This window comes from Octopus bimaculoides, chromosome 16, assembly GCF_001194135.2.
Source record: "Octopus bimaculoides isolate UCB-OBI-ISO-001 chromosome 16, ASM119413v2, whole genome shotgun sequence".
Taxonomy (NCBI): domain Eukaryota; kingdom Metazoa; phylum Mollusca; class Cephalopoda; order Octopoda; family Octopodidae; genus Octopus; species Octopus bimaculoides.
The window spans coordinates 53138749-53150555 of NC_068996.1; the positions used below are offsets into that span (position 1 = coordinate 53138749).

An 11807-nucleotide genomic window follows, 5' to 3' on the forward strand; every position below is an offset into this window, starting at 1 on the left:
ATATATATATATATATATATAAGTGCGTGTGTATGTTTGTGTGTCTGTGTTTGTCCCCTCAACAACGCTTGACAACCGATGCTGGTGTGTTTACGTCCCCGATAGAATAAGTATTAGGCTTACAAAGAATAAGTCCTGGGGTCGATTTGCTCAACTAAAGGTAGTGCTCCAGCATGGCCGCAGTCAAATGACTGAAACAAGTAAAAGAGTAAATAGAAAAAAGTTATGAGGGATTATACGAGGTGCCTAAACCAGAATTCCACCAAAGTGAGAAAAGTTGACTCAATCAGAGCATAACAGTTGTCATTTCCCAACCCTTACTATTCAGTGATGTGCATCTTTGTAGAGTGTTCGTGGCCAGTGACTCTATTAATATCGCTGCTATTTCCAGATATAAATCACCCAGCTTTTATGCTTTGTTCAGGCTAAGAGAGGGATAAATGTTTTTTTTAAAGGTGTTTGAATGTGTGTGTGAACGGGTTTTTGGACGTGGTTTTTAATGCTGTGACAGAGACTGCAAGCATTACAATTCGTTAAACATCAAACTCAGCTTTCTGTATATCCAGGTGGCTTTACATTTTTATGTTAATGCTTCGGTGCGTGCGTGTGTATAAATTCTTACGGTGCATAGCGTGCGATCCTTTTATTCTTTGAAGTTTATTGTGGTTTTGTTACGGAGAGATAGTGGGGGTACAGGGTAGGATTGATATATCATGATGAATTTAATGTCTTGTTTGTACTCCGTTATATTTTTTTTTACATATTTCGCTCTTATGTTTGCACGTTTTTTGTATTAGTTTTGTTTGTTTGTTTTTATGGAGGTTGTGAGGAAGTTGTAACTTTTAGTATATTGTCTTCTGTGGTGTTCTATGTTATTTCTTATGAGGGTTGGTAGAAATCATGTCTTTTGACTTCTCATTGATAAATAAAATACTAGTCTATGGAGAACTTTTTGAATAGTTGTCCTCAAAACCTTTATATCAAGAGGATAAAAAGGAGTAGTGTTTTGGGGTTTTTTTTAATGTTGTCTTAAAGTATTTCTGTGTTTCATGCAACAGAATCCTGAACAATTCAAAACAATTTTCTTCCAAAAATTTCGGTTTTTCCCTCTCCCTTTTTCCCCTTCCCCTTGAGTGTAGGACTTCCAAAGGAAGCTGTTCCAAAAATTTGCCCGCTCCTCTTCCTCCTCCTCGCCGCCACTGCCACCACCATCACCACCACCATCACCACCACCACCATCATCGTCATTGACAAACTGGCAGAATCGTTAGCATACCTGGCAAAATGCTTCACAGTATTTCACCTGCCTTTACATTCTTGGTTCAAATTCCACCAAGGTTGAATTTTTGAATTTGCCTTTCGTCCTTTCAGGGTTGATATAATAAGTACCAGTCAAGATCGGATCTCAATGACATCAACTAGTCCCCTCCCCTCAAAATTTCAAGTCTTGTCTTTATAGTAGAAACGGTTATTATTATTATTATTAAAGTGGTGACCAGGTAAAATTGCTAGCATGTTGGACAAAATGCTGAATGGTATTTCTTGGGCCTTTTTATCTTCTGAGTGCAAAATGCCACTAAGGTCAAATTTACCTTTTGATATTCGTAAAATGAGCACTGGTCAAGCACTGAGGTTTATATAATCCACTTGTGCCCTCCACTAGAATTGCTGGTCTTGTGCCAAAAATTAGAAAGAATTATTAAAAAGGAGATGAAGGAATTATTAGTGAGAAGGAGATGGTGAATTTGGTTAATGCAGCAATTTCTGGAGAATTGCAGGAAGATGTGTGTGTGTGTGTAATGTCATCATTGTATGAGACAATTTGTATGTTTTGTGTGGAGTATTGAAAATGTCATTAAGTTATAGGCTGAAATAATCTTTTCTACTCTAGGCACAAGGCCCGAAATTTTGGGGGAGAGGCCAGTCGATTAGACTGACCCCAGTGCGCAACTGGTACTTAATTTATTGACCCTGAAAAGATGAAAGGCAAAGTTGACCCTGGCGGAGTTTGAACTCAGAACATAAAGACAGACAAAATACCGCTGAGCATTTCACTCGGCATGATAACATTTCTGCCAGCTCGCTGTGGTTGGCATTAGGAAGGGCATCCAGCTGTAGAAACTCTGCCAGATCAGATTGGAGCCTGGTGTAGCCATCCGGTTCACCAGTCCTCAGTCAAATCGTCCAACCCATGCTAGCATGGAAAGCGGACATTAAACGACGATAATGATGAATGGGTGCAAAATGAAAGGATGATCCTTGTGGTTCTTCACTAAAGAAATTATAGGATCTGCAAGTATTGTTGTTCTTGTGCTTGGCATAAGTTTGGCTGTCTGACATCTAGTTTACTAACCGGACTAATCGTGTTGTTGCTTAACCCATTACCATTTAATCCCACCATATCTGGCCCAAATATTCTACTTGTTTTATGTTTAAACTGACCACACCTACCCTACAATATCATTCTAAAAATATACAATCACAGCATTGAAATCTTGAAGCTACAAGATAATGTGTGATTAAATCAAGACAGTGTAAGTAAATGAACCGTATATTTGACAAAGAATTCTGAATGCTAAGACATTAAGGGAATGTTCAGTACGTTTTCTGTTCTTTTTCTTTCTTTTTTTTTTTTTATGAATGGAGAGCAGAGAATGGAGTTGAAGGCTTTGTTGATTAATGTTAATAAGAATTAAAACATATTGTGTTTGTTTGTTTTTTTTCTGTCCATTATTATAACAACCATGTATTTTTTGTGTTAAATTTGTTTGTAATGGGTGGCTAAATGTAGCAGTCTGAATCCATATTGTGACTTGGTGAGCAGAAAATGTGTGGAAGTGATGTAAAAAGATTAGTTTTCTTAGAACTTCTGAAAATGTGCATAGGAAGGTGATGGGTTTGTATGATGATACTTGGGCATTTGTTGGACTTTAGAATTGCAACAGTTTTATCCAGCTTCCAGATTATGGGAATTTAACAATTTTCTAAGCAAAGCGGTTAGGGTTAGTGAATTCAGTGACCCCTGCAGGCTGTAGGTATTTAAAGTGTATGGATGTGATTCAGTCTGGTCCTTAGGTCTTTGAGATTTTAGGTTTCTTTGTTTCCTTTTCTGTTTCTGTTGTAGGAAAGGAATCAGATCCATGGTCTAGATCAAAGGTACCTGCTATTCGTTTTGTGTTTCTGTCTTCTTTGTGTAGCTTTTGGTGGCTGATTTTCAAGAAATGTCTAAGTCTGGTTGCCTGCTTTCTTGCAGGTATATCATTTGCCATTGTTGTGACATGGGATGTGGTGCGAACATTGGTATTGTTGCTGATGATAAGAATTTCTCCATATAACATTTTACTGTTGGTTGACTCATACTTTTAAATTGTCAGATTGAACAATTAGGAATTAATCAGTATACACACTGAAAAGATATTGTCACTTGATGGTGGCAGTAATCTAATCAAGATTTTGGAGTTTTAGAATAGCATTCCCTCAAAGACTCATATCTCACAGGAAAAGAAAAGGGTATTTTTTTAGTATTCATACAACAGAAATTACAATTCTACAGAGCAATTTTTTACATATTGCACCCAGGTTCATATAATTTTCCTTTCCCATGAAATATGGGACCTTGATGACCAGCTATTGTAAAATTTCACCAAGATTTTTACATTTGTTAGCCTGTCCAATTTTTAGTGGTTTATTCTCATGCCACTCCTAACACTTTAGTAGACAAGAAAGATTGCAGCTCAGTAACGAACAACAGCTTTGACACATAGGATTAGCTTGACTTAATTGTTTGCCAATAGTATTTTAGCTACAATCATTCAATCATATGACTTTGAATGGAAATTTCCATGAGTTTTTCACCAAAACATAGCTATAAATTGAGATGCATGCCACACATTAGACAGAAGCAGCAGAAGTTCATAAGAAAAAAACGTTTCTTGGTCACTACTCAACCCCAGGTTAAAAAGAAATCATTTGTCTACAATGAACACAGAATTTTCTTGCCTCTCACAACATGAAGACATAGCTATTATTCCTAGCAAGTATGTGGTCATATCTCTAGTAATAAAGGTTTATCTAGATGCTTCTGGCATGCAGCTTATTCTTGGCAGAAGCCTCTGTTTATATTTCTGTAAATAAATGGTTTCCTTGAAAACATCAAATGAACTTGGTTTTGATATGGGTAACAACGCACCCAGAATTAACCCTACCACTCATTCAACATCCATTTAATCAAGTTCCTAAAAGTATCTCTTAAGAACCTTTTTTAATGTTACAGCAATTAGCATTGTTATTAGAATTATTAAGGTAATAATAATCAAGTATTTATGAAAGGAATCCAGCCAGTGTGATGCAAGAATATTATTGATAGAAAGAGGGAGATAATTCTAAATGAAGTTCTGAAAATTTAACATTCTACTACAATTCCTTGAATTTGGTGCCTGACTATTCTAAATTCCATACAAGAATAGTTTTGTTTATAGTATCTCACTAATAGTTTCATTTTCATTTAACACTTAGCATTATATGATCTGCCATAATAATTTTTAAATAAATTCCATAGATTTTTTGGTTGCTATTTCCGGTAGCTTTGATCTTTATCCAGCAGTGCTGTGGAACAAACACATCACTTAACTGGCCTTTAACATTTTTTTTTTTTTTGAAAATTTCTTTGAATTTATATATTTCTAACATGGAAGACTACAACAATTGAAAAAAAAAAAATTTTTATTTATTTTATCCTCACTTCTTACAACAATTATAACAACTCTGCCACAAATGTTTTTGATGCTTTCAAATAAAAATAAAAGAAAATGAAAGTCACACAATGTATGTTCAGTTCTATATTTAAGAGATGAGGAATTATTTACATTTGATGGATATTTGTCTTCATCTGGTTTGTTGTTAACACAACGTTTCGACTGATATACCCTCCAGCCTTCATCAGGTGTCTTGGGGAAATTTCAAACCTGGGTTCTCATTCCTAATGTATTTTTCAAAGATATTATTATGATTATTATTATTATTATTATTATTCAGATCACTGCCTGGAATCGAACTCAGAATCTTGGGGTTAAGAGTGCAGGCTACTGACCACAAGATTCCAAGTTCGATTCCAGGCAGTGACCTGAATAATAATAATAACATCGAAAAATACCTTAGGAATGAGAACCCAGGTTCGAAATTTCCCCAAGACACCTGATGAAGGCTGGAGGGTATATCAGTTGAAATGTTGTGTTAACAACAAACGAGATGAGGACAAATATCCGTCAAATGTAAATAATGTAAATAATGCACACAATGTATTGTATATTTTTCATTTTGAAATATTTCAATTTCAAATGCTTAACTCTAGGATATTTGACAACATGAATTTTTTTTGTTCATAAAGACATTGGAATTATGGCATTAACAATCATTTGGAATAAACATTATTATCCAATGTTATCATTTGCTTTCAATTTCTTGGATTTCAACAAAAACATTTTTACAAATAAGTCATTGCATTTGAAAAAAGAAAATTTATAAATGAATTGTTATGAATTTGACTAAAATATCTGACATATTTTCTATTTTTATTTTCCATCTTTCATGTTATTGTCTTAATTTGACAACAAATTAGTTTGATTTAAACGAAAATGTTTCAGAGCTTTTACTGTCTGAAACAGACTTTCTTTTTCAAAATAAAACAAATAGTAAATGTTATCAATTTCAAAATAAAAATTAAGCAGTTTACTATACTTTGTGTTGTTGTGAGAAAATATAACATTTTTTCATTCTTGACTTTTTTCTGAAATATCTTTTTTTTTTTCACTGTTTCAAAAATGCAAAGGAAGTCAAAAATGAAAAGATTACAGGGAGGAGGGTTTTAAAACTTCGACATCTTGAACATTTTTTTTCTATAGAATCTTGATTTTTTCAAAACATAGAAATCTAGAATTCTTGAAAAAGTTAATAAGCAAGTTATAGCCAGATCAGTGATCTATTTATTCCAAAACTCCGCTCATTGTTCATTTTTATTTTGCATTTGAATTTTTCTTTCTAAAGCTGAAGCTTCTTTCTATGTGGCTTTATGTTTGATAAGTAAAACCAAACTCGCACACTAAATTCAATTCCTACTTTATCATCTGCCTTTTGTTGTTCATGTTTCCACCAAGCTGCGTATGTGACTGTAGACAACTATAAGACATGGATGTTACAAATATTAAATATAAAAAAAGTAAACAGGGTCCCTATTGACAAATATTGTTCATTTGAAAAAGATGATAATTTGCTAATGTAAACACTGACTTTCCTTTTCTTTTGGGGCCATTACAATTGAATTTTATACCCATTGCTAGAAAATGGCTTCAGGCCTGCCACTTCATTGGTTACAGTGATGAGGGTTCCAGTTGATCTGACCAACGGAACAGCCTGCTCATGAAATTAACGTGCAAGTGGCTGAGCACCCCACAAACACATATACCCATAACGTAATTCTCAGGGAGATTCATCATGACACAGAGTGTGACAAGGCTGGCTTTTGAAATACAGGTACTACGAACTCTGGCGAACCCTGCTGTACTCTTTCACCACAACTTTCTCTCACTCTTTCTTCCTGTTTCTGTTGTGCCTGTAATTTAAAGGGTCAGCCTTGTCACACTCTGTGGAGTGCTCAGCCGCTTACACATTAATTTTACAAGCAAGCTGTTCCACTGATTGTATCAGCTGGGACCCTTGTCTTCGTAAACGACGGAGTGCCGTAGTAATATCCTTTTATGTTCTGATGATAAGAAAGGTTGGATGTGGGTGGGGGAGTGTCAATAAAATAAGAACCAGGCACATAATGAGTGGAATGGCTGAGGGTTGGGTTATATCCTTTCCCCAAAATTAGAGATTGTGTGCCAAAGTTAAAACTCAGTGCAAATTTTAGGTAGTTTTAGGAAGATAGATTGGCAAAACTGATAATGTTTGCATTCTTTGTCATTTCATATTTTCAGTTTAGATGCTGCTGGTGGTAAATATACTTTCTATGGATTGATAAAATAAACATTATTACTATATATAGTAATATACTGCATCGTTTATGTTAATTATACACCCTAGCTTACTCCACAAAGTTGCTATTGTAAGTTGGAAGATTCCTATCACAAGTTTTGATGAATGTGAGAAGTGTGCTATGCTTAAATATGAAAAATCTGTCCTGCAAATTCTATTTATAGTTTTCAGAATTATACCTCTCTCTTGTTGGTGTATTACATCAGCTGGGAGATTCCTGCTAAGCAATCTAAGAGTTAGGAATGCTTTTTGAGGAAATGATGTGAATAATGAGATCTAACTGATGTCTGGAAATGGGATATTTTGTGTAGCAGTGATAAAGACTGCTGTATTTCAACCACGAATCCTTTACCTTACTCAGATATATACAGAAGTCTAGGACATTTACCCACTATGGACAATAATCCCCTGAGGATAACAGATGATGATTTAAAACTTTTTAATATATTGGAGAGGGGGTAATTGTCCTAGGGGGGATTATCCTATGTGGGTAATTGTCCTGATATGATATACAGTTGTGAACAAAAGTTTGGAACATTTAAAAAAAATTTTAATTGTTATACCTAAGTATAATTCGATTGAAATATATACAATGTAGAGCTATACTTACATAATTGATCCAATGGTTCAATATCTAGAAGATATTGCCTTTCATCCTTTCGGGATCAATGAATTAAGTACCAGTTGTGTACTGGAGTCAATCTAATCAACTGACCTCTCTCCAAAAATTTCGGCCCTTGTGCCTAGAGTAGAAAAATATATCTAGAAGAAAAAAATAGACAAAATCAAAAAAATAATTCTAGGACAAATTACTTTTAATAAACAGAAGCTTGTACATCATGTATACGAAAATATGTCCGAAACCTTTGGCCATGACTCTGTGTGTGTGTGTGTGTGTGTGTGTGTGTGTGTGTGTGTGTGTGTGTGTGTGTGTGTGTGTGTGTGTGTGTGTGTGTGTGTGTGTGTGTGTGTGTGTGTACTGCTCTCTCATATCTTCACTTTGCACTTTAGTGGTATAGATTGTTTTCAAACTATAATTAAAAGCAGACTCCAATGGTTTGCTTCAAATGCTGACATGTAAAACATGGTGAACAATTATATGAAATTGTCACCAATAAACTTATTAATGTATGGTTGGTGGGGGGGATTCAGTGGTGGCAGCGGTGATGGTGCTGCTGCTACACATTTCTGAACAGTTCATACTCTTATACTAAAACATTACTAAATAAAGTTAAGGATCATAGCAAAAATTAGAAGGTTGTTCTTGTTAGTGTTATCAGATCTGGTTTGGTTGTACACTGCCAAATAGCTTCAGGGAGATTCAGCATGACATAGAATGTGACAAGGTTGGTCCTTTGAATTATGCGTACAACTCAGTTTTGGTAACTGAGTGGACTGGAGCAATGTGAAATAATAGGGTGTCTTGCTCAAGGACACAACATGCTGCTGTAGATCTGATCTATATTTTATTTTGATAAGACTCCTATTAATTTAGATCAGACAAAAACATTTATCAAAGATAACCTTTAATATGTGATAGTAATCCTTAAAATAAGTAGATTCAAGCCCATTGTTAAACTCTTTGTAGATCAACGTCTGTTTTGGGATCAGTTCAATAATTCCATGTGCCAGAGCTGTTTGGCATCATGTTTGATCTGATATGGTTTTCTTCTCTAAATGATGTCGCTTAAATCTGTTATGTGAATCATCTTGAATCATTTTGTTTGCTAAGTGAGACTGCTTTTTTCTTGATGTCATCTCTTCCAAGATGGCCGACACCTCAGAAATTGAGATGCTATACATTCAAATGAAGAGTAAATGTTTACATACATACAGTATTAGACTTGGACTCATCTATGGATACAAACAGGGATGAAATGTTGATTAAACTACTGAAACTCAGAAACAAGTTAAAAACGAAATGTTTTTAAAAAGTTGGGTGAAGGCTTTCATTGTTTCTCTTTTATCTGATTGAAAAACAAAAACAAAAAAAAACAGCAGAATTTTTTTCTCTTTCCTTCGTCTTTATTTGTTTCAGTCACTGAACTGCAGCCATGCTACAGGTCTGCCTTGAAGGGTTTTAGTCAAACAAATGGATTCCAGAACTTATTCTTAAGTCTGGTACTTATTTTGTTGTTGTCTTTTGCTGAACCACTAAATTATGGGGACATAAACAAACCAACACTGATGTCAAGTAATGATGAGGGACAAACACAAACAAACCAACAAACATACACACACACACACAGATACACATGACAGGCTTCTTCCAGTTTCCATCTACCAAATCCACTCACAAAGCTTAAGTCAGGCCAAAGCTATAGTAGAAGACACTCGCCCATCTTTGAAAAGTACCATGATATCTTTTCTGCTAATAGCAGCACTGTCTTCAGGCTAAACCAATGAGTAAATGTGGTTATTCTTTCAGAGTAACAATTTCCAAAAGTTGATGACATTGACTAAACTTATAGCCATGTTGTAAGTTGATTAGGATGGCACCAACAATTAATAGAATATCTCTTTTGATATTCTATAGAAAAATAATTGGAGGTTAAGTAAAACAGTGTTAAGAGATTAGCCTTTTAGCATTCAGCTTTCTCTATCAAACATGATGATTATTTGCCAGTTGTCCCTGACTGGCTCCTGTGCCGGTGGCACGTAAAAAGCACCCACTACACTCTCGGAGTGGTTGGCATTAGGAAGGGCATCCAGCTTTAGAAACTCTGCCTAATCAGATTGGAGCCTGGTGCAGCCACTGGCTTTCTAGACCTCAGTCAAACCGTCCAACCCATGCCAGCATGGAAAGCGGACGTTAAATGATGATGATGATGATGATGATTTTGAATTGATCATGTTATCTCGTAGCTTCAAGATTTTGATGATGTGATTGCTTATTTTTTAGAATGACATTGTAAGTTAGGTGTGAAAAGACAGATCTGGTCAGTTTGAATATAAAACATGGATAATATTTGGGCCAGATACAGTGAAGGACACACTGCACTGCCAGGAATTGAACTGACAACCTCATGATCATGAGCCAAATACTCTAACCACTTAGCTACATACCTTCACAACAGATCATAATTACAGATAAATTATAAATGTATTTGTGTGATGGAATAAAGAGTGAGAGCCAATCACAGACAAAGATCCTTTAGAAATTCTTAATTAGTTACATTTAGGTCTAATTTATAATTTAACAGGAATATACTTGAGTGAGGATTTTAGCCAAAATATTTTCAATTTCTCTGTAAACAATGGCTGGGAGGCAATATATATTCCTATAAAGATAGGTGTTAGAGGACCTATTGGAATCAGGGTTCACTTAATCCTCGTGAGTTGATTCTGTCATGCCTTTTTTTCCTGTCATTTGATTTCTTTCTTTTCTCTTCTGGTAGCTTTGAAGTTTTTGGTTCCAATGTTGATGGAACACTACCAGTTGGTACAGTCTTGAGTTTGTGTTTCAAATAATTTAGGCTCAAGTCCATTGGCTTTCAGAGTTGTTTTGAGTTGGTCCTTGTACTAATACCCACTTTTTTTCTCATTGAAGACTTATATGCTCTCCTTTTAGACTATTTTCTTGAGTCAGTACACAGTAATCGCTTATAAGCTTTAAGCTTAAAATTATTATTATTATCTACAGAATTTAAGGCAGTGTGCTGGCAGAATTATTAGAATGGTGCAGGAGTGGCTGTGTGGTAAGAAGTTTGCTTCCCAACCACAAGGTTCCATGTTCAATCTTATTGGATGGCACCTTGGGCAAGTGTCTTCTACTATAGCCTTGGGCCGACCAAAGCCTTGTGAGTGGATTTGGTAGACGGAAACTGAAAGAAGCCCGTCACATATATGTATATATATGTATGTTTGTGTATATGTTTTTTGTATCTGTGTTTGTCACTCCAACATCACTTGACAACTGATGCTGGTGTGTTTACGTCCCCGTAACTTAGCGGTTTGGCAAAAGAGACCGATAGAATAAGTACTAGGCTTCCAAAGAATAAGTCCTGGGGTCGATTTGCTCGACTAAAGGCGGTGCTCCAGCATGGCCGCAGTCAAAGAGTATGCCAGGCAAAATGCTTAGTGGCATTTGGTCTGTCATTATGTTTTGAGTTCAAATTCCGCCGAGGTCGACTTTGCATTTCATCCTTTCAGAGTTAATAAATTAAGTACCAGTTGAGTACAGGGGTCAATGTAATTGACTATAGCCCTCCCCCAAATTTCAGGCCTTGTCCCTATAGTAGAAAGGATTATTTGTAGAACTTTCACTCATCACCACTTCTCTGTTTAACACAGAAAATGTGTATGTGTTATATGATTATGTAGGGAGAGATATGAGATGATATTATTATTTAGCTTCATCAGAGCAATACTAATAACCTGGTATTAGTGCATTGCATCCTATGGCAGAAACAGTTGTAAGCTAATGAAATTTATGACATAATTTCTTATTCCCTTGTCATTTAATTTCTTTTATATATATCTGAACTTTTTGAGGTCATCAAATATTTTATCTGATTTTTTTTTTTTGTATTTTACTAGCATTTAAAGGAGCCTTTTTAAATGGATCTCGATGGTTGCATTCAAGTCAGGAACCAAACAAAGTCAAGGTGAGCTATCAAAAGAATAGAACATAAATTGTAATGACCGTCTAGCTATACTATCCTTCTCTTTCTCTTTCTCTCTCTTTCTCTCTCTCTTTCTCTCTCTCTCTCTTTCTCTCTCTCTCTCTCTCTCTCTCTCTCTCTCTCTCTCTCTCTCTCTCTCTCTCTCTCTCT

At 35.4% G+C, this 11807-nt stretch overlaps 1 protein-coding gene across 1 annotated transcript in view; it reads left to right on the forward strand.

Moving 5' to 3' along the window:
- The window catches only part of LOC106868978 (phosphoenolpyruvate phosphomutase), a 76609-nt gene that overhangs the window by 5230 nt on the left and 59572 nt on the right, over nt 1–11807 (forward strand). The window contains exon 2 of the mRNA XM_014914461.2: nt 11572–11639. Coding sequence (XP_014769947.1) covers nt 11572–11639 — 68 coding nt within the window. The remainder of the gene's footprint in view (nt 1–11571; nt 11640–11807) is intronic.